This window comes from Stylophora pistillata, chromosome 6 (genome assembly GCF_964205215.1).
Source record: "Stylophora pistillata chromosome 6, jaStyPist1.2, whole genome shotgun sequence".
NCBI classification, from domain to species: Eukaryota; Metazoa; Cnidaria; class Anthozoa; order Scleractinia; family Pocilloporidae; genus Stylophora; species Stylophora pistillata.
Window position 1 is genome coordinate 27353130 of NC_142524.1, and position 25728 is coordinate 27378857.

Below are 25728 nucleotides of genomic sequence, written 5' to 3' on the forward strand. Positions count from 1 at the left end.
TGTCATCTTTATTTTCCGCATAGTTAACTATGTTTTCACCCAATAAATAGTTATAGAAGTAATGTGTTTTTGAATTGTTTTATTCTTTAAGTACTTAAGTGATTTTCCATTATATCAAATAATCAAAAATGTATCAAGAAAAATTCGTTCAACTATATACCAAGATTTTTGGCGGGAAAATTTGGTAGAATTTGCACAGAGTTTCCCCTGGCAACTTTTTTTGACAAAAATTAAAAATGGCTTCCCTTGAATTTTGCCGCCAAAATAAATGTTAATATCATCTTGTACAAAAATTTCATAGCAAAAAAATTGTCAAACAACGTTTCATACCAAATATTTCTGGTAAATTTACAATTTTTTGTTCAGTTCGTTATATTTATTATCAATAAAGATTTGGAAATGCAAAGACTGGCAAAAACCAAAGATAAAAACTGACGTTTCGGTGTCATCATGAATTCATTGTGAAGGAGAAATAAAAAAATACACAGTTTGTGGCAAGGTATAACACTAAATTAGCATAAATATGTTAGGAGCTAATTAAACAAATACTTTTGCGCAAATTGAATCGCTTTGCACGTTCAGAGTGGGTTTTAGGTCTCTGATGAAAAGCATTTCGTTCACCAAACAATCGAACTTGTTACTACACTTTTTCAGAATGCTAAAACGTTTCAGTAGGTCTTTCGGGACTTCGCTGTGCCGTTCGTGGTAGTGTTTATATATTGAAGATGCCTTTCGTTTATGTCCATCCACGCGTGTGTGTAAGTGTCCGCGTATATAGCCCACATAACCCGCATCACACAGGTCACATTGAAATTGATAAACGACGCGTTGTTGGTTGACGATCTGTGGCTTGATTTCTCGTACTTTAAGATCTTGGCCAACTTTGCGGCTAACAAATACTGGCTGGACAGTTGTCTGCACCTTCATACTAAGATTCTTGAGTTCTTTGTTAACATAATTTGCTGATTCCTGATCTTTGAAAGGTATGACCACACGAACAATGAATATTGGTTCTTTGGGCGTCTGTGTGGGCTGCTTACCAACAATTCTTGATTGTAAGAAGGTGTTAATGGTAGAATTTACCAGAATCTACCAGAATTTACCAGAATCTACCGAAGACCATTGCAGATTCCGTGAGCCCTACAGCTTCCAGATTGGCACATTTATATGGGTTGCCAAAAACCCACAAAGAACAATTGGCTATGAAGCCTATATTATCAGCCACCGACACGTACAACTTTCCCCTTGCTAAATGGCTCGACGAGAAATTGAAGCCCTTGTCCCTTAATCAGTATACAGTTACTGATAATTCTGATTTCACAAAAGAGATTCACGAGCTAAAGATCAACAAGGGTGAAATCTTGGTTTCGTATGATGTCTTCTCGTTATTCTCAAACGTGCCTTTGGACGAAACCATAGAGATTTTGGTTAACAGAGCCTTTTCGAACAATTGGTTCAATACTACTCACAATGCAGTAAATGGTTTGAACCCGGGGGTAACATGTGAAGGTGTAGTCTGATCGTCCGGGTGAGTGTAGTCCTGAGAAGGACTGTTGTCGGTGGCAGTGACTGACGTTTCGACAACCTGTGCGGAAGTCATCATCAGAGTCAAGTGAATGATTGTTGTCAGTAGAATGTTCTTATTCCAGTTCGTGTGAAATGATCGGTTGGTTTTGCCGTGATGTTATTGGCTGTAAGACTCAAGTGACGTAAGTCGATCGTGATTGGTCTGTTTCGGTCTGTCGGTAAAGCTAGGTTGTTCTTTTTCGGTCGTTTGTGATGTTTATGTCGTGAATGAGTCGTTTGTATGGGGCGGGTAGTTGTTGACATCTGTTTAGGGGAGTCTGTTCTAAGTTAGTAAACCAGCTTTCCAGAGTCAGTCGTTGAAACACTGCACTGACTATTTTGTGTATAGCCAGTATTTGTTAGTCGCAAAGTTGGCCAAGATCTTTAAGTACGAGAAATCAAGCCACAGATCGTCAACCAACAACGCGTCGTTTATCAATTACAATGTGACCTGTGTGATGCGGGTTATGTGGGCTATACACGCGGACACTTACAGACACATACGTGGATGGACATAAACGAAAGGCATCTTCAATATATAAACACTACCACGAACGGCACAGCGAAGTCCCGAAAGACCTACTGAAACGTTTTAGCATTCTGAAAAAGTGTAGTAACAAGTACGATTGTTTGGTGAACGAAATGCTTTTCATCAGAGACCTAAAACCCACTCTGAACGTGCAAAGCGATTCAATTCGCGCAAAAGTATTTGTTTAATTAGCTCCCAACATATTTATGCTAATTTAGTGTTATACCTTGCCACAAACTGTGTATTTTTTTATTTCTCCTTGACAATGGCGTCATGATGACACCGAAACGTCGGTTTTTATCGTTGGTTTTTGCCAGTTCGTTATAAAGTTCAATTTTTCAAGTAACGATCCTCTCTAAGAATCATTTTGGTCTTAATATTTTTTGCACAAGATGATATGAAAACTTCTACGCTATTTATATTCAACATGGCAAGCTATACTGAATACTTTAAAGCTTGCCATGTTGCCCCAGAAAAAGATCTTTTTCAGCCACTGATTACATTTTTCTTACTTGCTCAGGACAAATTCAACGAAAATTAATCGGAATTTGCAACCAAAATGATCTTCAAGTGTTTTTATTTTCCTAATCTCCTTATGAACCAAGATAGCTGTACTTTTTCTTGGCTCCACGTTTATTTTCAAGTAATTTTGTCAAGATCGTAGTCGATAAAACTTGTTTTTCACCGATAAAATCATCAATTCAGCGTTCAAACTTTAAAATTTCTGCCAGTCCTTTGTTTCAATAATTGTTGGCTGAAAAAGGTCTTTTTACATTACAACTACGGTGATAAAACCCAATGGCTGGTACAAGGAATAATTCACAAGTAAACTCATTTTGCGCGCAATTTTACCGACACTCTTACAAAGAACTTCTCTAATACGCTATACAGACCGAAAGAGGAGAGCTCTATTCACATTTGTCGTACGTGCAAGAAATTTCTAAGAAACAAAAAACTCATAGCCGATGATAACCGTTGATGTTCGTAGGGTGATTTAAGATTGATTTGTTCGAATTACAAAAAAATTGTTTAAAACGGATGAAAATTAATTTACTTCCCGTTTTCAACATTCTGACGACTTAATTTTTTCCAAAAACGACATGAAAGTAGATAGATACTCTTTAACTTTCTACAGAGTTCGCTGTAAATTACAGGCAAGAATTGAATTCGTAATAAAAACATTTCCTTCTCCTGAAACTTGTTTTAAGACAAATTAAATTGAACACAGCTTCGACCTTTTTCGGTTGAATACGACAGAACTATCTCTGATGGGAAATAACTGCTTTCAGTGTTTCTTAGAACTATAACCAATTAATTAAATAGGGCTTGATGTCGTAATGTGGCGCTTTCGAGTTTTAAAGTAAGTTTTTCGTCTCAGTAAACATGGTCAATGCTGCGGTCTGTATATTTGCAAATGAATATTTCTTAGAATTCTTTGAACCAGACATTAAAGTTTTGTACACAATACTTGCAAAACGACAAGAGAATTTTGGCGTTAGGTTTTTCATCTAAACGGATCACAGTTTTTTTTTAATCAAGTCGCGATTAGCTATTCATTACTTTTAACGTTGACTGTGAATAACAGTGAAAAATTGTCAAAATTCTTACTGAGGGGTCAGTGTTCTCGTGATGTGGTCAAGTGCAAGAAACAGCACGGTCGATATATTCGACCGTGATATTGTTCATTTCGTTTCCTTTGTCATCTCTATGTCGAAAATGATTGTTCTTGTAGCGTGTTAGTATTCTGATGACATCTGTTGAGAAGAGGCTGTCCTTGGAAATAAACCACCTCTACAAGTCAGCCGTTAAGAAATTGTCTCAGAATTTAGGCTAAACATTTGGCAGTGTGCCATGCAATAGTGCGGTTTGTACGTCAGTGATCTCGCCATTTCTCCTCATCTGTTTGTGTTCCGACAGTCTTGTTATAGTTACAGCTAGTTTCACGATGTGGAAAGCTTAGCAATTGAACACTTGTTAAAGTAAACCAATCTGTCTGGGTTTATTGACCATTCTATGTCATGTACTTTGTAAAGATGTGGAATCAGCCAGATGGTTTGGAAGTGTTCTCTATCAAAGGTATGGTCGCAGCAGTCTTGTCGATTTAACGTTCGTTTCAGTAAGTTCAGTATAATTATATCACTGGCGTCGAACGTGAATGATGTTGTTGTCATATTTCAGATAAAAATCGCAATATCGTGTTTTTTGTTCGTTCAGGTCCATGATGCCTTGCGAACCAGTTGTACTTGTCTCGTTATATCCAAACTGTGGTATCTTTTTGTGACGTGACGGTAGAATGAGGTGTATAGAAAATCTGTACGCTGGTATTCGGATTTTGTTTACGGTCTAGAAAAGTCATTGTTAGATCTTAAAATTTCCTTTAGAACTTCACGTCAGTGTTTTGTTCGTTACATTCGTCATTGTGTGCAGCGGTCAAGGTATCGTCATCTCAGTAAAAGCGAAGGAAAAAGCTTTCGTTTCACGCTAACGAAAGAATACTTTTTTACTACCATTGTTCTCTTGTTCATTGCACGATTAATTAATAGAAGGTGTGAATATTTCAAGGTGGCACTGACAAAGTTTTGATCGGTTAGAAATTTGAATATTTTTTCAACACGAAACATTTCCAGAACCAAAATAATTCGATGCTGAGTGTGGCGAAATTGTGCATTGATGTGAAAGGCGCCAATCGGTTTGAATTATCATTTGTCCGCTGTTAGTATTATAAAAGGACGATCTTTGCTTTTATGTAACATTCTGAGCTTGTCTTCAAAATATAGTTAGTCTTACAGTGCCATCCTAAAACATCACTCAATTCGTGGCTGCCATGGAAAGATTTCCGTAGAACCCCATACCAATCAAAAACAGCCGTAGTCCCAAAGGTAATTTGTTGTTTTGTCTCTGCTTTCCTTTGGCCAAAAATTGCATGCATAATTCAGTATGGGGTTATACGAAAATCTTGCCACTTAGACTGACCCACCATTTTCACTACAACCATAAGAAGCGTTATAGAGTTCTTATCTTGGCAGAGTATTCGCTTGATTCAGTGATTCCAATTTGTCTTCTTGAATTCCTTGTTCCCTAGTCTTCTTCATAAACTTGGTCTTCTCTGAAGAGAGATGAGAAAACCTAGTCTTCTTCATAAAGTTGGTCTTATCTGAAGAGAAATGAAAAAACAATTTAAGCCGGTCGACAAGTTCTTAGCTTTAACAAATATTCCAGTTACAACTGCGTATACAACGGCGAGCATAGCGAGCTTCCGTGGCTTGGGATGCACGAACGATCCTCTTAGTAGTAACACGAAGGTTATTCTAGAAATACAATTACAAAACTCCAAATGCACTCGGCTGCATAACACAGTAATAGTTACAACTAGTGACCCGGCAGTGTTTGCTTGAACGAAGTGAACGAAATGAGCATCGGTCTTTGAGTCAAAAGCTCCGAGTCAAAGACAAACCGAAAGCGCTCTTCTTCAGAAACCTTGCATTTTCCTCCTCTATAACCGGGCATTAAACTGGAACAAAAAAGAGCAATGCTCGCCCTACATCTTTTAAGTTTCAGTCCCATTCCAACATCAAGTATGGTACAAATTGTTTTCACAGTAACACGTCTTCACCCGTGCACGGACTGTTTGGTTTGAAAAAACGTAAGAATTTACATGAATATGGAATACGGAAAACAACCAATCGCTGATGAGTACGCCACAATTTCAACAAGATTTTTGTTTCCACGCCCTCAAAGCGAGCGTATCAGGAACCTCCACTGAATCAATGCCATTGCCGACTCCATTCCACGTGTTCTTCTAACTTAAACTCAGTCTCTCGTGTTCTTAAAAAAAAAAAAAACGGATAAAAAGATGACAACTAGGAAATTCGCCAAAGTTAAAAAAAAGTAGACGTAAGCTTGGATTATTGGAAACGAAACAAACCGTTCAAAGGAAAAAAAGGTTGAAAAAGAAATCACACAGTTAACGACAATTCCCCGGAACAGGATCTCCATCCTGTCTGGGGCCGCTTTTGCGGTACAATGCTCTACTCATTGAACTGCGGGGAACTTGCCATCAATGGGATCTTAAATTTTAAGACTCTCGTAATCCCAGTCAGGCCGTTCAATAGTCTCCGCCAACTCATCATAAAACATTGCTTCAAACACAGGACTGCTGATCGACAATACTAACTTGTGAGCGGTAATCGCTTTAAATTTTTACTTTCACTTTCTCCATTCCTCGCTCGGACAACAAACTTTACATTATTGAAAATGAACTTACTTCTTTCCTTCATGGAAGGCTTTGCCGATGGTCAGTTTTCTTTGACGACAGAATAGAAGAAATGACCGCTCCCTGAGGGGCTAGGGGCGGGAAATAATTGGAGAAAGTATTGGGAAAAGCACAGGAAAACGTTTGCTTGGTTCTAAGAGAATGAACACAAACGATTTCTAATAAAGTGTTTGTAAGTGTTTTATTAATTGCAGACTAAATTTACAAAAATACGTCTACTTAACAAATCACTATAGGTGGTTGCCACTTTCATCAAGAAAGCCTTCAGATGGCATTACATTGAAAATTAACCAATAAACTGCATAAACTGTACAGCAATGAAATTCTCCTAAGGTACTGTTAGAAAACAAAAGGAATTTAAAACAGCACATTCATATATCAAATTCATAAATTTTCAGTTTAAGTTGCTCTTCTTTGATCAACGAACCAGTCACGCGACTGATGACAAGAACTTCAAAACGCTTTAAAACTTTAAAAAATTGTAGTTTCGATGGTACTTATATTAACCAAACGATAGAAGTTCTCTTTAAATTACAAACCTATAGCCTGATATAAGCCAACAACGAAATATTCACAGTAAAGGGTTTTTTTTTTCCCACAAAAAAAAATTGTAGGCTAGCAACGACTGCCAGCAAAATGACTTTTTAATCCAAGTTTTGTATGCATTTGTAAAAGTGGGTTAAAACTTTCCGCTTTTTTTGCTTTTTTTTTTTTTTTTTTAACTGTTTCACTTTTGCTCCTGTCTCTTTGGCCGAGAGGAAACTGTGCTGAACAAGCGAATGTCTCAAGTTACCAGTCCCTCGTCAAATCGCTGCTATCTGTGCCTGTCAGTTCAAGGGAAATAACACAAATGAGATAAAAATAATGGAGCGCTACAACCCAAACCCAAGTCAGGTTACAACAGCCAATCAGAAAAAGGCGAAAGGTAAGAAATAGCCAATGAGAATTCGAAGCCAAATTTGCAAACGGTCTCAAGCTGGGGAAGTGCGATTGGTCAAGCCTCGTTCTGGTTGAGAGGTGCTGCAAATTTTCAGGACTAATCACAGTGCGAAATGAAACAAAAAAATGAATGAAACTCTAATTAAAATTAAAAGAAATATGAACGATGAAATACTGATAAGAGTCTGGGTAAGAGCAGACCTTCATTATTAGCAATGCAAGACGCGCGTTTCTCCGCTCACGGGAAGACTTGAGACAAGTCGGGGAGTAGTTGGCCGGGGGATCTGGCACTAACGATTATCAGTGCCAGGAGCTCGCGTTGCTCAAGCGGCCTGGTATCTTTCCCACTGAACCGCAAACAAAACCAATACCAATCGCGACGTGCTTACCAACGTTTTCTTGCGCTTTGATTGATTTATATTGACTCCTTAAAAACTCTCTCTAGCCATCGTGATTAAATTGATTGCATTCGAAACATAAAAACGTGTGATTGCAAGAGTGCTTGAAAAGCACAAGACAAAGAGGAGACAAAACAATTGGATGTGGAAGTATAAAAGAATCGGTTTTAGAATCGGTCTAAAAATCGGTCTTACCCGTGTTCCATTGATTTAAATTTCTGTAAATAGTTAATACTACTGGATAACCTGTTAAAAGTAAAGAGGATTAAAAACATTACCGCAAGCACTTTTGATAAGCCACTTTTTGATGGACAGAAAATAGTGGAAAGAGTAAACAATTTAGCCGGATCTCAATCTCCAAACGCCCACCTTTTTTGGCTCTCCTTTCTTTGACAATGACTGAAGTCGGAGATTTAAACATGTCAAAGATAACAATCTCGGAAATACGTAAATCTTTATCATACCTTCCAAAGGCGTTAAATAAACTGACGATTTCTGTTCTCTTCAGGTGAAAATGACTGTTCTTGTCAAACTTTCCGTCGTCAAACTCGTGACCAGAGAACAGGATTTTCAAGGCGGTTCCCAGGCCTTGAACCTACGGCAGACCAAAAGAAAAGACCACGTTTAATCAAAACTCTCTGTTTGAATAAAGTTAAGAAAAGACAAGAAATGCAAACGTTTGCCAGCGTTGTAGGTTACCCTCTAATTTCATCACAAAGCAACTTTCCTGTTAAAATTTTCTTCAGCTTCTTGAGAAATTTCAAACTATCACCTTCTCTCCTTCCCTCTGTATGTTTCTTTTGTGCAACACAGAAGTCAAACGTCGGCCATGTGCGGGGGAATCAATTTTAGCCGCCCGCGCTCCAATTTCCCGCGCAAAATTTCTAAGGAAAACATTACAAACAACCGCTGTCTCGCAAAATGTGCCACAGAAAATTGAAACGTTCATATAGATCTGTAAAAGGGAACAAAAGTAGGGAAAAGGAAAACTCGAAACTTTCGTACACAAAGCTAATACAATTACAGGTATTCTGTTGATCTACCATTTTGTTTCGAGCATAAACAAAAAAAATATACTCTTCTGAAACACCATGACCTATTAGATTGTGTAGTTGTTTGTGACTTGTGTAAAACAACTTGGTTTCGACACTCCGAAAACGCGCCACTACTCATTACAACATTTGCACTGCGCAGACGTTTGACCGATGTGCTCTTTTGTGCTCACGTGGGAAGCACGAAAAGTTAAATTAGCCAATGGTGTTTAAAGCCCAGAACTTGACTTTGAGATTGACGTGGACATTCGTTTTCCGAGCTGTTTTCGTTTCATTTTTCTAGAGAATTGTGTCATCTCAAAGTTGTCGCCAGCTTTTGTATGAAGTTAAAGACTTTCCGAACGCTTTATTTACACGTCACTAATACCCCAAACAAGGACTACGCATGTGCGGTCATGCTGAAATGTGATTGGACAATAAAAATCGGAAAAGAACTTGCGATGAAGATATGTTGTTGCCCGTGTGGTCTACTTCCAGCTCTCACACTAAACTTCAAAAACGCGAATTGCTTCAGTTCGGGGTCTTAAAGAAGACGTAGAAAAAATGAATGACAACAAACCTGAAGCTTGCCCCACAACCGGCACTTGTCACAACCAACACAGTCCATGATACGAGAGACATTTCTAAAGTGAAGCTTGAACTCTTCCTACCATGAAATAAACAAACGAAAAGAATGGCAACTTTCAATAACATTTAATCGACACAGATCTCACTGCTTAAATAATTATGAGGAACTTACGAAAATGGACTTAATTCACCTAATTACTTAGCAGCCCACTTAAAGATCATGTTGCGGCACTCGAAGGATGATTGGTCGTAAAAATATTTGTAGGCATTCTTGATTTCCAGAACGTAACAGCATCAGCCCTCCTTGGCTTCACGCCATGTACAATGAGCTCACATTACAAATTAGGTCTTTTGTTTATTTCTATCAAAGGGAAGCACGAGTGGCGACTTACGAAATATATACGCAAACTTTTCTGAGTCGCTGCTCTTCCCTTCAGTGAGCAAAGGAGCCTAAGTTGTGGAGAATACCTTACCTTTAGAATATTTGCACTGGCTGGGTTCCTGAACATGAGCTTTTCATCAAACGTGCTTGGACAGGTTCTATGAGTTGCAACAAGATAGAAGGGATTGTGAATGTCGTAGCTGAAGAAAAAGACCACAACAGGAATACGATGTCCAGTTCTTACCCATTCTGTAGTACCTCAAGCTTGTATCAGAAAAGAATTTAGCCAAGTTGAAGAAGCTCGAGTCAAATAGTTATCGCGCAAAGACTTGGGTGAAAGAAAACGGAAAATACCGTTACACAGGTTATAAGCTGTTTTATTCCTAACGATAACTTTGGTCATTCCCATAAAAAATCTGACAAATCTTTGGGTATCCAATAAACATCTGCCTCCTACTGTTCCCTTCTTTTATTTCTTTTAGGTCAAGGAACTACTGTCTAAAATCCCTGAGAGAGACTAGCATATAATGTCTCCTTCAACTAACTCCCCTGAACCCCACATTAAGGTCACGAGAATAATAAAATGATCACCACCTAAACAAGCTCTTGATTGTTGAACAAATTCTCCTAGTCAGCACCTCAAGAAATGTGTATAGAAGAGTATGGTGAATATGCATACTGGTGTTTAGGTGTTTAGTAGAGTATGGTGAATATGCATACTGATGTTAAGGTGTATAGAAGAGTATGGTGAATATGCATACTGATGTTTAGGTGTAAAGGGTGAATTCTTAATCGCATGCGTTATCCATGAAAGCTATGCAAATTATGTTAGTCTTTCACTTGGGATATGGTTTGCTCAGAAGGAATTTCGATCCTACATTGCAAAAATCAGTGTCTTGTTTCACAGGAAATGGGTCTGGTATCTCGAGAAAGAGACACATTTCCTCTCTGGCGATGATTTCGTTTTCCCCCAGAAAAAGGAAGCTTGTTCTCACAAAAGACTTAAAATTTCCGAGTTTTACAGCGAGCACGTGGGGACCAATATATATTCTTTCAACATATATGACTTAGAGGAGAGAAGTAATAAACTATAACTTCGCTCTTTACGCTAGTACGTCAAGGGCGTAGCTAGGGGTGCTAGGGTGCTGTTGACCTCTCCCCCCCCCCCCTTCGTATGCTTATAAGCACGTGTACAGATACATGTGCATGCGCATGCACAAGTACCGGGCTCAACCGGACATGCGCATCTACATAAACTTGTACAAGTATCTTCTCAATGGACTTTTCCTGTTCCTACGTAGCCAGTCTTACTTGGATTTAGCCAAAAGAACTTGAACAAGTTCTTGCACTTCAATGTCATCTCCGTAATCCCCAGTGTAAAACTGTTCTTGTTCCCAGAATGGAGCTGCTTTAATTATAGCTCTCAGAGCCACGGTGTATGCAAAGTATAAGTTCTTCAGCCATGTTGGACCTGCCATCATCCACAGAACAAACATGGAAAGAAAAAAACAATGTTGAAACCTTTAATATAACATTAGTTTGGATGAAAACAATCACCAAGATTGAAAACAAAATTTAGAAATCACTAAAACAAAAGCGACATGATTCAAACAGTTAGCTTCTTTAAAATTTACCTTCACCGCCTGTAGTTTCAGGGTCAAATCTTCTTCTGAACTCTTCCAGATTCTCACCCCACCTTGGTTTCAGGAAACCACTACCTAACAAAAAATCGTAAATGGTAACAGAGGTTTGAGTTTCAAAGATTGCACGGTGTCGAAATTGCATGATTGTAAAACAATAAAGTATCAGGTGACTATGAAACAATACATATACATACGGTAGTATCGAGAATTTATCATCGCCTTATATGCTAAACGTATGTTTAGGAGGTCTAAAAGTCCATGACATTCATGCAACGCCAAAAAATCGTGACGCTCGTTTGATGCTACAAAGAGGCTACGGTTAGACATGCAGTTAATTCTTACCTTTAAATAGGTAAATTGCAGACAAGTGAATATTGATGCTGGCATGGAGGCCTGACATCATCCGATAGAACACTCGCTTTTCCAGACACATTTCTATCAGTAACACAAACACGTAATTTTTAGAGATCGATATATGCGCCGTAGTAATTTTTGTCTCAGATAATGCCCAAAATAGCCTCAGTTAAAAAAAAAAAGATAAAAACGTGGGTGAGTGGCGATGTACCTGTATCCAACACCTCTTTATTATCTACAAAATAAAGTGTGTCTGCACCCACAATACAGATTTTTCCCCTCCTATGTTTAGGGTGGATTCTTACTCCGATAGTACCACTCTCATTTGACTGCCGTAATTAATCCGAGATTGCATTGGTTTCCTTTACCTCTCTGTGATCGGTTCGGAAAACTCGCGCCACTCTCTCAACCAATCCGATGCAAAACTAAAACTAATCACGACTTAGTCACCCGCGTTTTCCCGCGCTTTAGGCAGCTAGGTTGTTTTTACTTTGAGTTCTCATTGGCACTTGACGGTATTTTCTCAGTTTTCTTCAGATCGGCCATTGCTTTTACTTCGGTGTTGGTTTTGCGACTCTCGATTGTAAGCGCTCTTAACGTTATACTACTACTCCGGATTACTCTAGTTTTTTTTTGTTTGTTTGTTTGTTTTTTACAATGCCTTTAAGCAAATGGAACACAGTCACTGCTCCATTCTCAGTTTGTAAAAACAGGAGTTAACTGAATAAAAAGAACCCTTTAAATTATCACTTACTATCAACATTTTTGGATGTTACAACTCCATAACTCTTCCCATACGGAGACGTGGGTCTGAAATAAGAATTATGAAGAGTCAGTATGCACGCGTTTCACTTACAAGCATCGTTAATGTTTTTAATCTTTTATCTTGCATCATTACTCACCAAGACAGAATGCCTCTTTAAGCAGGGGATCATAAGGTACATTTATACCAAACTATCCGAACTGATATCATACGAACTGGCATGACAGACAATAACGGGAATTAAGAATGAGATGTTAAGTTTGAAAGGGTTGAAAAAATTCAATGTGTTGTAATTTTTAATATCATTTTTTTCATACACAGTTGAACTCCAGTGTTTGAGAAAATTAAATAATCCCTGACAAGTTTTTAGAAAGTTTATGTCAGACAGTAACTAAGTGTTGTCTTTCTTTTAACAAGAAAATATGCTTTTGTTCAATGAAATCTCAATGATTCTGCAACAGATTTGAGACTAAGACAATACCTCCTTGGTTCAAGATGAAAACAGAAGTAAATTCCACTTACTTGAAACAATTCTCTTTGTAAATATTATTCCAAACTCTTTGAGCAGAGAATCCTGCATAACCTGTAAATCTCTCAGGGTTCCTGAGCAGATCAACATACTCCATCCCTGATGATGACTCATCTACAACACAATTACAGTGAATACAATGAGATTTCAAAGCATGATTAAATTTGTATTTTCAAAATGGTAATAATCAATTTCGTGGCAATTTTGAAACAAAGGGAGCAATTGATTATCAAGTCAAGTTATACCAAAAAAAAAAAAAAAAAAAAAATTGATACTTTATCTAAACAAGGGAACAGCTAACAGAATCCAATGATTTTAAGGGGGATAGCAAACCTGCCTCTGTTATACCAAGTTGACCCTGAGAAAAGCAAAGTGTAAGGGCAATCTTGTGTCTTTCACTTGAAACACAACTTTTAATAAATATATACCTGAAAGAATCTATTAGGATGACAAAAGCCTACCCATCAACCCCTCCCCTCCCCTCCCATAAAAAAATTAACAGAGAGGCTTCTGATCACTAGCTCACAAATTTGACCTTTCACCCCAGAAGTGACCAACATTAGGAACTCACAACATCACTCAATTTTCAAGAAAAACGATGATAAGAAGAGTAAAAAATACCATTTGATTTAACATCAAATTCAGGGAGCTAACATTATAGGGACTTGAAGGCAGACAGCGTGGAGAACCGATATCCAGAACTTGAGGGAGAAAAAGTTGTGAATCTGGATTAAAACTTAACTCACCATCCAACTCACAGAAGTTATCTTCAGCATCATCGTGAGCATGCCATGCTTCAAATGCCTGTTTATCTTCATCACTGAATAAGCCACCACAAAGAATTTAATATTAGACTTTCCATAAAAAAAAAGTGTGCTTTAGGGACTGCACTCTTTGTGCCCCTCAATCCCAGAGCTCTGCCAGGTGCAACAACACTGTTTTCTTTTTTTCTATTTAATTCTTTTTCATTTGTGTGACAGACTTTGCAGAAAAGGAGTGACTGCTTGTAGTCTATGAAAAGTGATACAACCCTTCCAGAAACTAGCTTAAAGAAGAAGGGAAGAGAAAGAAAGAGCAGGGTTCCCATGAAAACAATGCTCATTGAATGAGCTTCAAGTACACATAGGTTGCGCCCAACACAAAAGTATTTGGCTCTTGATCATGAGGTATGGATGAGCTAACGGAGAGATCTCAATGTCGTTACCTCCAGCCAAACATTGTCCTGTCCAGCCACTCCACTCAGTCAGTATTAGTGCATGTTACTGAACAAGTTGAGAATTATCAATGATGGAAACTTATATTTGTGTTACATGTACAAGTATGAATGGTTTACCTGATAGTGCTGTCAATTTCACCCAGGACGGTCTCATTTTCTGAAGACTGGCAGGCTTCACCTTTCTTACCCTGTTAAAATTTGAGGCAATGTAAAGATTCTGATATTATATGCTTAAAAAAATACAAACTGAATGGAATCAGTTTTGTGCTTAGTTTGCAAATAAACAAGAACCAAACAGTTAACATATTGGCTCTAAAATTGCACATATTCAGTTTTACTTATTGGTCATAAAAATTTTCTTAAAGCTATTATTTTCTAAAAAACAATGAAATTTAAACCAAATAACAAAAAATAAATGAAGACAGGTGAAAAAAAACAACAAGCATTTTATAGCTTACTGACGAGGAAAAAAATTGTAAGTAAATGTAAAGTTTAGAAAACATTCAAATTACCTCACTGTTTGATTGTGTTTTATGTGTGCTTCCCTTACGGTTTAAACTCCCATTACCTGGACGTCTCCCCTGTTAGATTTCAAGTGATTAATGCCAGAAGAAAGTTAGAGTTATTTATAAGCTAACAAAAGAAACAGGAAGCCAGGCTAATAATTTGTAACCCTAATAATGGCAGAGTATGCCCTAGCTTTCGGTGGCCTCATGGTTAGTGCGCTCGACTCCCGATCAAGTGGTACGGGTTTGAGCCCAGGCCAGGACATTGTGTTGTGTTCTTAGGCAAGACACTTTACTCTCACAGTGCTTCTCTTCACCCAGGTGTATAAATGCTGGGGGTAACCCTGCAATGGACTAGCATCCCATCCAGGGGGGAGTAGAAATACTCCTAGTCGCTTCATGCTACAGAAACCGGAGTTAAGCATTGGCCTAATGGGCCACTAAGCTCGTATACAAACTTTTTACTTTTACGTCCTAGCCTTAATCAATTACCACTTACTAATAAAAATAGTTAGTTTCTAGTTCCATGTACCAGCCAAGGCTCTGTTTCTTTGTGAGACTGACATGGCTAAAAATTATTTGATATTTGGATGGTATTGTTTTAGAGCTTGCACTGATCAGATGAAGAAGGATATTGAACGCTTGTCTAATGCATAGACATTAATTCTTGTATACAGCCAAAATCATTATACAAAATAATGCAGTGGCTCCAATGCTAAAATCAAAACATATACCTCAGCTTTGATGCCTTCAGGAAGTTCCTCCTGGCAAAAATTAAACAGAGTCGCAAAACAATAAGGCATGCAGTCAAAAGAATAAAATTTATGTAGAAAACAGCAATAAATTCTTAGATCTCATTTTGTTGTCATCCAAGACAAAGCAAAAATCTATTTGTGTCCTGCATTAATTTTGACAATTATCTTATACTCCCCATCCTCATATATAATTCTAAATGTGTTTCCGTAATTCAGTTTTAAACTTGCAAAGTTCTACAGTATCTACATGGTTACTTGTAATCATGTTCTTACAAGTGATATCAAACCCACAATTGATAATAGAGTCACTGCCAAAGCATTCAAAGTTTTTCCCTGGAACATTAAATGGATAGGTTTCTTTAAATGAATAAGCAAACGGTTTTAAATGTTTAAGATAAAGCATTAAACGGATGCAAATTTTTTTTAACGAATAAGCAAACTGCTCAAACGCTTGCACGAACCACATAATACACAGTTTTGCAGTTTAAACAGAAAAGCATTTGGTGCCTGTTTTCCCAAAGAGAGACACAATGCATCAAGCACTTTTACCTCTTTACAAGCTGATACAGAGCAGTCTCTAAGTGCACAAGCTCCATCATCTGGCCAAAATGGGCACGGTCTGTTGAGATTAACCTTTAACAAAAATAAATGAACAGTTAAATTAGTATGTACTCCAATTTCCTTTGAAAGTTCAAACAATATGTTTTGTTTCATTTAAAGCAGCAGTAGGTAATTATCACATGACTAAATTATTGTGAGCCGATGTTTGACAGATTTTGCAACATGTTACTGTTATTGACATGTACAGTGCTTGCAACAAAAATTTTAATCAAGGAAATGTTAGAAATAAATTTAATTCTCTAATTCATTATTTATTGCCATAGAATAATCATTGTTAAGAATTCAAAATGACATGACAACCAATTCTATCGCACCTATTTTAAGTTGGTAAGGACTTTTTTAAAACAGTGCCATACATATACAAATTACGATTAATTATAAAAAAAATTGTTGGAGAATCTAATTTGTCTCATTCAGTTTTAATTTCAGTAAGATATAACTACTGCTGAGAATCAAAAGTCACAAGACAAGAATTTAATCCCATTCAACCCTTTGTCAGAGCAAAGCATGAATTCTCATTTCCTTTGTTATTGTCCTACTGGCGATGTGGTAGTTCGCCTTACAGTCAGTGTGCTTGACTTGGAGTCGATGAATGGGTAGAGTAGAAAATTGTCAGGGAAGCCTGATAAAATGCAAAAAGGGGGGTACCCTCGCGATGGACTAGCATCCAGGGGGGAGTAGGATATTTACTCCCAGCCATTCCATTCTATTAGAAACCAGCATAGGCTCCAGCTGGATGGGCCACTAAGCTTGAGTGCAGATTTTATACCTTATGAACTTCCCAGTCATGAGAATGCATTATTTAAGAACTGCAATTACTAAAATAAACTTCTAGCTGATTATCTGTTGTATAATTCTTTCAAGTCCTAGTGCAGCCATGATATTAATTTTGCAATGTTACATGTACATACCCTGAAAAACTTGAAGAAATTTTTTGTGACCAGTTCACTTATGACTGGATGAATCTCCCTGTTTAACTTATCTACGGTCTCCACATCACAACAACATTCTTCTGGTTTCCCTGATAACTAAGCATAAAAAAGGCTTAAATTAGAAGACAACATAATTTTCAGTTCCATAAGTGTGCTCTCTATAAAACAACAACTTGAGAATATCGTGTGGTTTCAAGCACAGTCTGTGACATCAGATTTCGTACACTTCCCAACAACAATCAGTTTTCTTATGTAGTAGTCAGCATTCTCCCTTATTTTAAGCAGTGGTCTGCAGGTAAAGAGAATTTTCAAATTGGTAGAGCAATCCTTTTCCTTGATGCATATTCAAGAATTCCAAGTGATTTGGGTGGACCAGTATAATATATCTTATTAACCAAGCGCAAGGGCCCTACTAGGAGAATATCGGCCCGAGGTCTTGACAGTACGGACCGAGTGCAGCTCAGTCCGTACAAAAAAGACCGAGGGCCGATATTCTTCCAGTACGGTCCCAAGCAAGCTTGGTTAATAAGAGATTTATTATACGACTGAAGTTCAAAGGGACACAAGTGCGCTATCATTCGGGACCATTCGGGACAGTGCCCGGTCCAATACTGAGAGAATACTGACTGGCAATTGAGCATTTTGATTGATTGATTTTAGTTATTGGCCCTCTGACTGCCCGAGTCATGTAATAATAAGAGGTATGGCAAGTGATTTATTTTGCCATTTATTGCCTGAAGGGGAGAACACTGAGAAATACCTTATAACTGCATGCATTACACACCCCTATTCTACACACATGCAATTTTCCTGCTTGAGGAGTAGCCATAAACAGGTTGAAGAAATGATAGCTGCACATTCACTCTTTTAATCAATTATATTATAATCTATACATACATAGACATAATTATAATTAAAATAAGTCAATAAACACACTTTGCTATGCCTGAAGAGCCGCAACAGCGGTGAAACATGTAGTGCAAAAGCAAAGTAAAAGACTCATTTTTCATCGGTTTTAGTATCTTCATTCACCACAGAAGTTTACAGCTTTTTTATATATGTAGATATATATTGTGCAAACATGAGAGAGTTATTTAACATTTTTTAAATCAAAATAGATATCTACATGTTCAGAGAGTTCTGCTCCAAAATCTTCAGTTGCAAATTTCATTGTCAACCGATGCAAGGTACTCTTCTTGGTATATAGGATTCAAATCATTAGAAGAAAATAGTGCTTGAAATTTGATACAACATACATGAAGTTATGATTGATCAATGGTGCATCATGTCTAGAAATATAAAGTTAGGCTTGGAATGATTTACTTAATATTGGCTATTTAAAGAAATATTTAAGGTGGCTGGTACCAGTTTCCTCACACGGAGAACAGGTCACTCTTGCGTGATGCGCAAGAGAAACATGCGAAAGAAGCGCGAGATCAAAAGACGAAATTCAAAACAAAGATGGTGGCGCATGGATTTTTTTTCTACTTTTGTGAGTTTACCTAAGAGTGTGTATTTGATGTGTTGAGCAGCCACTATGAATGCAGGGGATAGAAACTAAGATAAAGAAGATGATTTTCGGAGAAGTAAAGGTTGCTCCACTTCATATCTAAAACAAATATTCAACCAATTTGAAATCTTGCGACGGCAAAAAAAGGAGAACTCAAGTGAACGATAATCTACCTGAAGTGAAAGAAGACTTTGAAACTTCAAGGAAAATAATATGATGTAGCCAGAAGTCATGTGTAGGATTTTTAAGATGTACCCGCGAGGCTGTCTTTGACAGCTGTTTAATGATTTTCTTTGCAGTAAAGGTGAATTTACTGCTAAAGGCGTATGTAAACATCAGACCGTAGGCACTTGCGCGAGTACACGCAATTGTCAGTGGTAGCTAGAACAGATCATAAGCAAATGTTGATCTTATAGAATTCAGATTTTTTAATGTGCGAGAACATGCGTGGAAATTGCTAAACTCACGAAAGCTATTGCATGAAAACAAGTCTGGTGACCCCTTCTTTTTATTGTTCCAATATGATAATAACGTCGAAAGGAATCATCAGAAAAAAAAAAAGGAAATTCTATGGAAGGAAATTTGTGAGGTGTGAAAATTGCCTTTTTCTAGATTTTCTGAAATTCCACTCCGTAGAATTTTTTTAAAATTTTTGCACATTTTCCTTTTCAAGTGCCAAATGCAATCACTGAAAAAAAACACAGGGTCACTGGGTTAGTTTTCGAATTATTTAAGCCACAAGCTAAAAATGCATCTGAATAAGCATATGATAGCATTGCCATGGAAACTGCTAGTGATGAAATGACACCTATGTTTGAATAACCAATGATTATATAATCCAACCCTGTTAAAGTGTTCAACTGGCCTTGATCAGTCTTTTGTTGTATTCTTTCAAAGTTACAAACCATCAAAAAGATGAAAACTGGTACCAGCCACCTTAACATGTTCATGCATTTGAGGTCTCTTTAAGCTGACAAGGATTTGATGAACATATTTTTGTTCAGGTTAAAACTGCAATCCGTAAAATAAATTAAACTAGTTAACACAGACAAAAAGGCTCCCGAAGAATGACTTAGTACTTCAATCTAAAAAATAATACTAAAACACAGGGGTCTTAAAAGAAATGGAGGAATTTGACAAACGTTTGGTTTGACAATACAACAATTGTAACAGCGATGTGAATAAATTATATACCCATACATTCGCAACTAAGTAATCAACAGAACCCGATTTATTATTTTTTGTTGAGTTGATAAGGAATTGTCAATTTTTAATTAAAATGTCACCTTGTCGAAAGGCTGACTCTCTCACTTTTTTGCAAGGAGATTGCAGTGTGCATCATTATCATTAGACCACTCGAGGTGAGAACAAGTCGATATTATTTGACAAGAGTTTGTGAAATATCTAACTGCGGTCAGTTTTGCAAGAAAAGTCTTTTCGGAATACTTTATTTGTTGATGTATTCAGCAAAAGTTTGTCTTGAAGAGTTCGCGAATGGAATATTCACCACGGTCAAGGAAAACATCTGCTAAATCTTCACGTCCGGCTTTCAGTCAACACCAAGTTAAAATTGTTCATTCAGTATTGAACCAATTGCAATCTGCCACGAGGAAACTTAACAAAAGGAAGAAAACAGTCTTGACTTTTTTTAATGCAAGTTTCAAAGATTCAAAATAACAGCAGGAGTTAGAGAAATTTTCCGCCCTTGGACGAAAAAAAAATATTTGCGAGTGAAGGTTACAGAACCTTGAGAATATGTACATGTAAATTTCCTGTCGTCGGTTTGGACTACTTTCCGATCGATAAAAGCTCGAGATACACAGTTACATGCTCGATAGCAGCTCTTAATAATTTTCCACTCTTAACCTTTAAGTGTTTACAAGTCGAACGTCGCTATGGCGCGTGATTTCAGAGTGACACCATACTGTATCTAATATAATCCCAAAACATGACTTTCTACACGAACACAATTGCTACAATTTTTCGCCGAAAACAGGTTCAAATTTTTGCTTCGTAACAAATATTCTCTCTGAATACGATCACGTAAATGCCTAAATATGGTATTAAATTCTGCTGTACAGTTAAAATTTACGAATCAGCCAAGCGAACCAGCTGTCTTGCTTCTGATAGCCGGTGGCGCGCTTCAGCAATTACAGCAACACAAACATTGACCTGTATCTGACGGCCACTAACAGTTCTCACCTCACAGAAACATCTCTCTGTCGATGAATCAAGCCATCCAGGCGACACAAAGTACACCAAAAACCAAAAACTCAATAGAAAATACCTATTCATCCTTGGAGAATTCTAGTTGGCAAACACTAATTTACATGTTGTCGATGAAATTAAATGTAATTTTCGAGGTTCGCGGCATTTATTGCGCATGCGCTTTTGGAGTTCGCCGCGCTACAAAATGTGGCTGGTGGGGATTGGCTCAAAGATTATACGGATGAATCAGCTGTCGCAAACCATGACCGTTCTCAAAACTCTACAAACTTAAATGAAACGAAATGATGATTGATTCGTCGAGGGAGAGGTCAACTTGGCTTGATAGTTGCTTCTGGATATCAGTAATTTAGTTTTGATTTAGAGAAAAACTAGAGTGCCGGGGTTTTGATAAAATTCTGTTTTGGGATATGGAATTTTTTTTTTTCAAACAGTTGTTTAAAATGTCTTTTAAGTAAGATTGCCTTGTCGTGATTTCCGATTTTTTTTTTTTTAATCTGTGTGTCTCATTAAGAACTACTATGCAGATTTAGCATATTTGACTGCTATTCAATACTTTCTCCGAATAACTCGTATAGCACGTTTGTTCTTGTTTGTTTGTTTTTCGCTTGTTTCTTTGTTTTATTGAGGCTTTAGTTAATTGATGTGGATTTAGTAGCGGGTCAAACGAGAAGAATTGATAAGAGTGAGACCGAAGGGGAGAAAGGGGGGATGGGTACAGACGTGTAAATATTGACACACAACAGGACATTGACCACTTTCACAAATGGCTGCCAGATTAATATTCTTTTGTTTAAATCTAAATTAGCCCTTTTGGCCTCGCTTGAGATTATGTATTCTTTTGAATTTTGTACTGGAGAACGAGGCCAGAAGGGCTAATTTGAATTTAAACAAAACAATACTAATCCGGCAGCCATTTATGAAAGTGGTCTATGGTCTTCGGTGTCTTAAGTCTTGCCATTCAGTTTCTCGTAAAAGTTGGATTTGTGGGTCAGAAGCCTTGAAAAAGGTTTCAGTAACGGTTGAGTGTGGCATGCAAGTATGAGTAGAAACCTGTTTTAAATCTTATCCTATCAGTGTTCCACGGATTGGTGGAATATCATGGTAGCACTGCTCCGGCCTAATTCTACAAACTGGTACAGAAGTCAATGTAAAAATCTCCCAACAAAGGGCTTTTGAAACAGAGGTTCTTTCTATATAACAGTGGAAAGAACAGCCAAAATTAAAGTTTTTAGATGCAATGCTCGACCAATTTTTTTTCTTGAATTGGAGAGGAGGCCTGGTAATTAGTCGGATCATACTTTCGTTAAATCCCAGATAAACGGGGAATTCTCATCACTTATTTTACCTCTTACCAACAGGTGGCCATAAAACAGCCACCAGTCAAAATAAAACAGATCAGTTTTATTTCCACTCATATCGGCAGTTATTTTAAGTAAATATATTAAATGGTGAGGATATAAATGGTGTTCTTTTGAATATGACGCCAGCAAAATCTACCCTCTGGGTGTGAAAATATAGAGTCAATTTTTGGTGCTCTGATTGTGTCCCTCTGTCTTCCATACGTGAGATAAAAATTGGGTTGAATTTGTTTCCTAATGCATGAGATTGCTTGCTTGATAGAACAGATCGTCGGTGGGCAAATGCGCCTGCCTTTGGGTTCTTAATCAGTGATCTCAAGTACAAGCTTGCGTTATACAACTGTAACGCACGAACTGATCAAAAGGACTCACGTTTCTGCCGAATACAGACGTTTTGCATGGATCAATTACGGGAACAGGGAGAATCTCCTATCAAACAGAGTATCAAAAGCAACGACAGTGCTGAAAGGCATGCAGAAATAAACACATGCTCGGAACTGGAGGATGGACAGATGAACTCTAAGGGCGAAACTTATTTGCCAAAAACATTTCATCTTTTATCTGTGGTCGGACCTGGCCCGAAGGACAGTGAGGACTTTACAGCCGTTCATTTGTTTTACCTTATAGTTTTTATACTGATTATCGTATCGTGCTATGGATTATATCATCCTGCCGTCAAAACCACCCTAGCTGAAAAAATCTTCTGCTCCCCCAGCAATAACACTTCATCGACAAATTGTCAAATTATGTTGCCATATTCGCTAATTTATCGGATCTTCTTCGCAACCTCGGCTTTTTTTCTGATTTTATGCGTCATTTTCTACTACAATTCCACAAACCATAACATCAGCATCAGAGTCCATTCCGGATTCTGGATTCCTAAATTTGCCCTCCTTACGTTGCTCATATTTTGCGCACTAAATATTCCTAAAGGCGGGTTTGGATTAGCATGGATGTATTTTGGAATGGCTGGATCATTTCTTTACACGCTCATACAATTTGTATTTATGCTGGACGCCGCCAAAGGCTGGAATGAATTTCTTACGGAAAAGATGGAGGACAATACGTCAGTCAAGTTCTGGATCTTTCTAAGACTTTTATCTGCCAGTGCAATGTATCTGTCATCATCAATTGTGGTAATTCTCTTGTTCTTATTGTACACCAAAAACGACAGCTGTAGAACAAATTTACTTCTCCTTATAGGAACCGTTGTATTGTGTGGGATAGCCATAATTCTTTCAATATTCTTGGATTCCTATTTAGAGCGATTGCTGCAGACAAGTTTCGTGACCATGTACACGACTTATTTGACCTATGCCTCGCTCAGGTATGGACAAAGTGAATGCGACGCTGAACGAGACTACGCGATTAAGACTGGAAACGAGCCTGATTTGAATTTGTATTCGGTGGCTGATGTGTTGATAATCTTCTGCTTACTAGCGTTTGCTTGTCTGCGGGCACCACAGGCCTATTACAGGAAATTGGGACGAGGTATAGTTTCAAGGGGAAGGATAGAGACTACTAGAGACGACGAAGGCTTCAGTTCTTTGTCTCTGTATTTCGTATTTTCATTATTTTCAGTTCATGTCATGATGATTATAACAAACTGGTACAATCCCAGAGAAACGCATTATGGAGAGGAAGCGGTAAACTGGGTTACACTCACACTAAAAACACTTTCAAGTTTCGTTTTTATATTTCTATACATATGGAGTCTTATTGCTCCATGTATCTTTCCCGACCGTGATGTTCACTCCATACAAGGCATTATGAAATCTCTTGGGACATTCACGTGTAAAGCGCTCTATATCGTATTCATTAAACCGTGTCCTTGGTGGAACCAATCAAAATCAACGAGGTACGCCTATACTTTCTTCCTATTGGCTGGAACGGTAGCGTCCTGCGCGATGTATCTTCCCGTCGTGAGACGTGCGCTCGAAAGTAACGCCTATTTCTGTAACAGACTTACAAAGATGGGAAATTGTTTAAGCATGGATCCGGCCTACTTAGCAGTGTACAGGATTTGCTTTTCAATGGCGGCGTTCTTCCTGCTATTCGCAATGATTCTTTACTCAGTCGAATTTTACAGCGACCCTCGAGCCTTGATTCATAATGGATTGTGGCTTGTCAAGTTTGGCCTTTTCTTTGGTCTTGTCCTCTGCACCTTTTTCATTCCCATGGAATTCAGTAAAGTTTGGATGTACTTTGGACTTATAGGCACGTTCGTGTTTATCATTATTCAGCTGTTTCTGCTTGTGGATTTCACGCGAGTTTGGAACAAAACCTGGGCGCAGAAAATGGAAAAAACAGGGAAAAGATGCTGGTTTCACTTGGTGTTTGTATGCACTGTTGTCCTGTATGGAATCTCTGCTGCAGCTGTTGTCTGCTTCTATGTTTTCTTTGGCGCTTCACATAAATGCAAAACAAACAAGATGTTTGTGAGTATTAACCTGGTTCTCTGCGCTGTGGCAGCCGTTATATCAATCCATCCCAAGGTCCAAGATGGCGGCTTACTACAGTCTTCTGTAGTGACAGCTTATTCGGTGTACCTGACTTGGTCAGCACTATCTTACAATCCTAACGAGCGATGCAATCCTGTTGCAACGTACGTTTCCGAAGCAGACATGAGACCCAACCTTAACATTCAAGCTTCATTAGACTTGTGCTTGTTGGTGATTACTATCATTTATTTTAGCGTTCGGGTGTCGCCAATAACAGTCACCTTACGAGAACTGATTGCGACTACACTTCGGCTCATCGTCGGACTTCGCCAGCGAAAGGTCAAAGACGGCGAGGAACAGTCTCCGGACGGAGAGCGAGGCAATGAAGCTCCGCTGCACGAAAACAAGTCTCCCCAACACGTGTTTGAATTTTCCGACGAGAAGGTTCCATATAGCTACTCGTTCTTCCATTTTGTGTATTTCGTAGCTGCAATTCACTTAACGATGGTGTTAACAAACTGGTATTCTCCAGAGGATGCTTCAAATATCAAGCTATCTATTGCGTGGGCAGCCATGAGTATAAAAATGACATCAAGTTCTATGTGTGTTCTGTTGTACATTTGGAGTTTAGCGGTACCTATTCTACTGTACAATAAGAAACCATGTTAGCTTTCTTCTATGCCTTTCTCATCATTGTGTTGTTATATTATGACGCGACGCAAACAAAAAGAAAATACATTCATATAAATATATGAGTATAAAAATGACATCAAGTTCTATGTGTGTTCTCTTGTACATTTGGAGTTTAGCGGTACCTATTCTACTGTACAATAAGAAACCATGTTAGCTTTCTTCTGTACCTTTCTCATCATTGTGTTGTTATATTATGACGCGACGCAAACAAAAAGAAAATACATTCATATTGAAGAACCGTCAAAATAATTATTTTCCGAAACAAACAAAAAAAAAGAAAAACCAGACAGAAGAAATAATACCAGGAGGAAAAAGGTTCGGATGTGGAGAAGCTACGTCAATTTACTGATTAACATAGATTGCGTATACGCACAAATTTTCAAGAAATGTTTTGTGAGAATTATTAATTTAGTTAGGTCTTTCTTATTTGTAAGTCAACAGAAAAAGAAAATAAAATAGGTTTTCTCCTCCC

The 25728-nt window shown here is 37.9% G+C and overlaps 2 protein-coding genes and 1 long non-coding RNA gene across 4 annotated transcripts; 2 read left to right on the forward strand and 1 right to left on the reverse strand.

Moving 5' to 3' along the window:
- The first annotated feature begins 1489 nt into the window (after positions 1-1489).
- On the forward strand, positions 1490-6964 carry LOC148729221 (uncharacterized). Its single transcript, XR_016002458.1, has 2 exons — positions 1490-4171; positions 4310-6964. It is a non-coding gene; the product is annotated as an uncharacterized LOC148729221 (long non-coding RNA).
- On the reverse strand, positions 6524-20911 carry LOC111333115 (ERO1-like protein beta). Of its 2 annotated transcripts, XM_088763144.1 has the most exons (17): positions 20738-20911; positions 17005-17121; positions 16022-16105; positions 15452-15481; positions 14724-14792; positions 14329-14399; positions 13742-13815; positions 12989-13109; positions 12458-12513; positions 11692-11784; positions 11341-11424; positions 11018-11177; positions 9798-9864; positions 9317-9403; positions 8170-8300; positions 7901-7951; positions 7041-7192 (listed from the first exon to the last, which is right to left on the reverse strand). In XM_088763144.1, the coding sequence occupies exons 1-17, from the start codon at positions 20828-20830 to the stop codon at positions 7183-7185; spliced, it is 1398 nt and encodes a 465-aa protein (XP_088619270.1). In that variant the 5' UTR covers positions 20831-20911; the 3' UTR covers positions 7041-7182. The 2 variants fall into 2 exon arrangements, with proteins under 2 accessions (XP_088619271.1, XP_088619270.1); XM_088763145.1 differs by lacking the exon at positions 14724-14792 and having other exon boundaries at positions 6524-7192.
- Positions 20912-22243: 1332 nt separating this feature from the next.
- LOC111333113 (uncharacterized) lies at positions 22244-25717 on the forward strand. Its single transcript, XM_022938633.2, has one exon. It carries the CDS (start codon positions 22521-22523, stop codon positions 25230-25232), a length of 2712 nt encoding a protein of 903 aa, XP_022794368.2. The 5' UTR covers positions 22244-22520; the 3' UTR covers positions 25233-25717.
- Positions 25718-25728: the final 11 nt, after the last annotated feature.

Bases quoted from the DNA above. Each gene is read 5' to 3' on its own strand.
- LOC111333115 (XM_088763144.1), bottom strand. From the start codon at position 20,830: ATGAATAGGTATTTTCTATTGAGTTTTTGGTTTTTGGTGTACTTTGTG. The intron at 13,110-13,741 runs GTGAGTTAAGTT...ATTGTGTTGTAG, and splicing joins TAACTTCTGTGAGTTGGATG to ATGAGTCATCATCAGGGATG. The intron at 11,425-11,691 runs GTAAGAATTAAC...ATTTTTTGTTAG, and splicing joins TGCAATTTACCTATTTAAAG to GTAGTGGTTTCCTGAAACCA.
- LOC111333113 (XM_022938633.2), top strand. From the start codon at position 22,521: ATGGATCAATTACGGGAACAGGGAGAATCTCCTATCAAACAGAGTATC.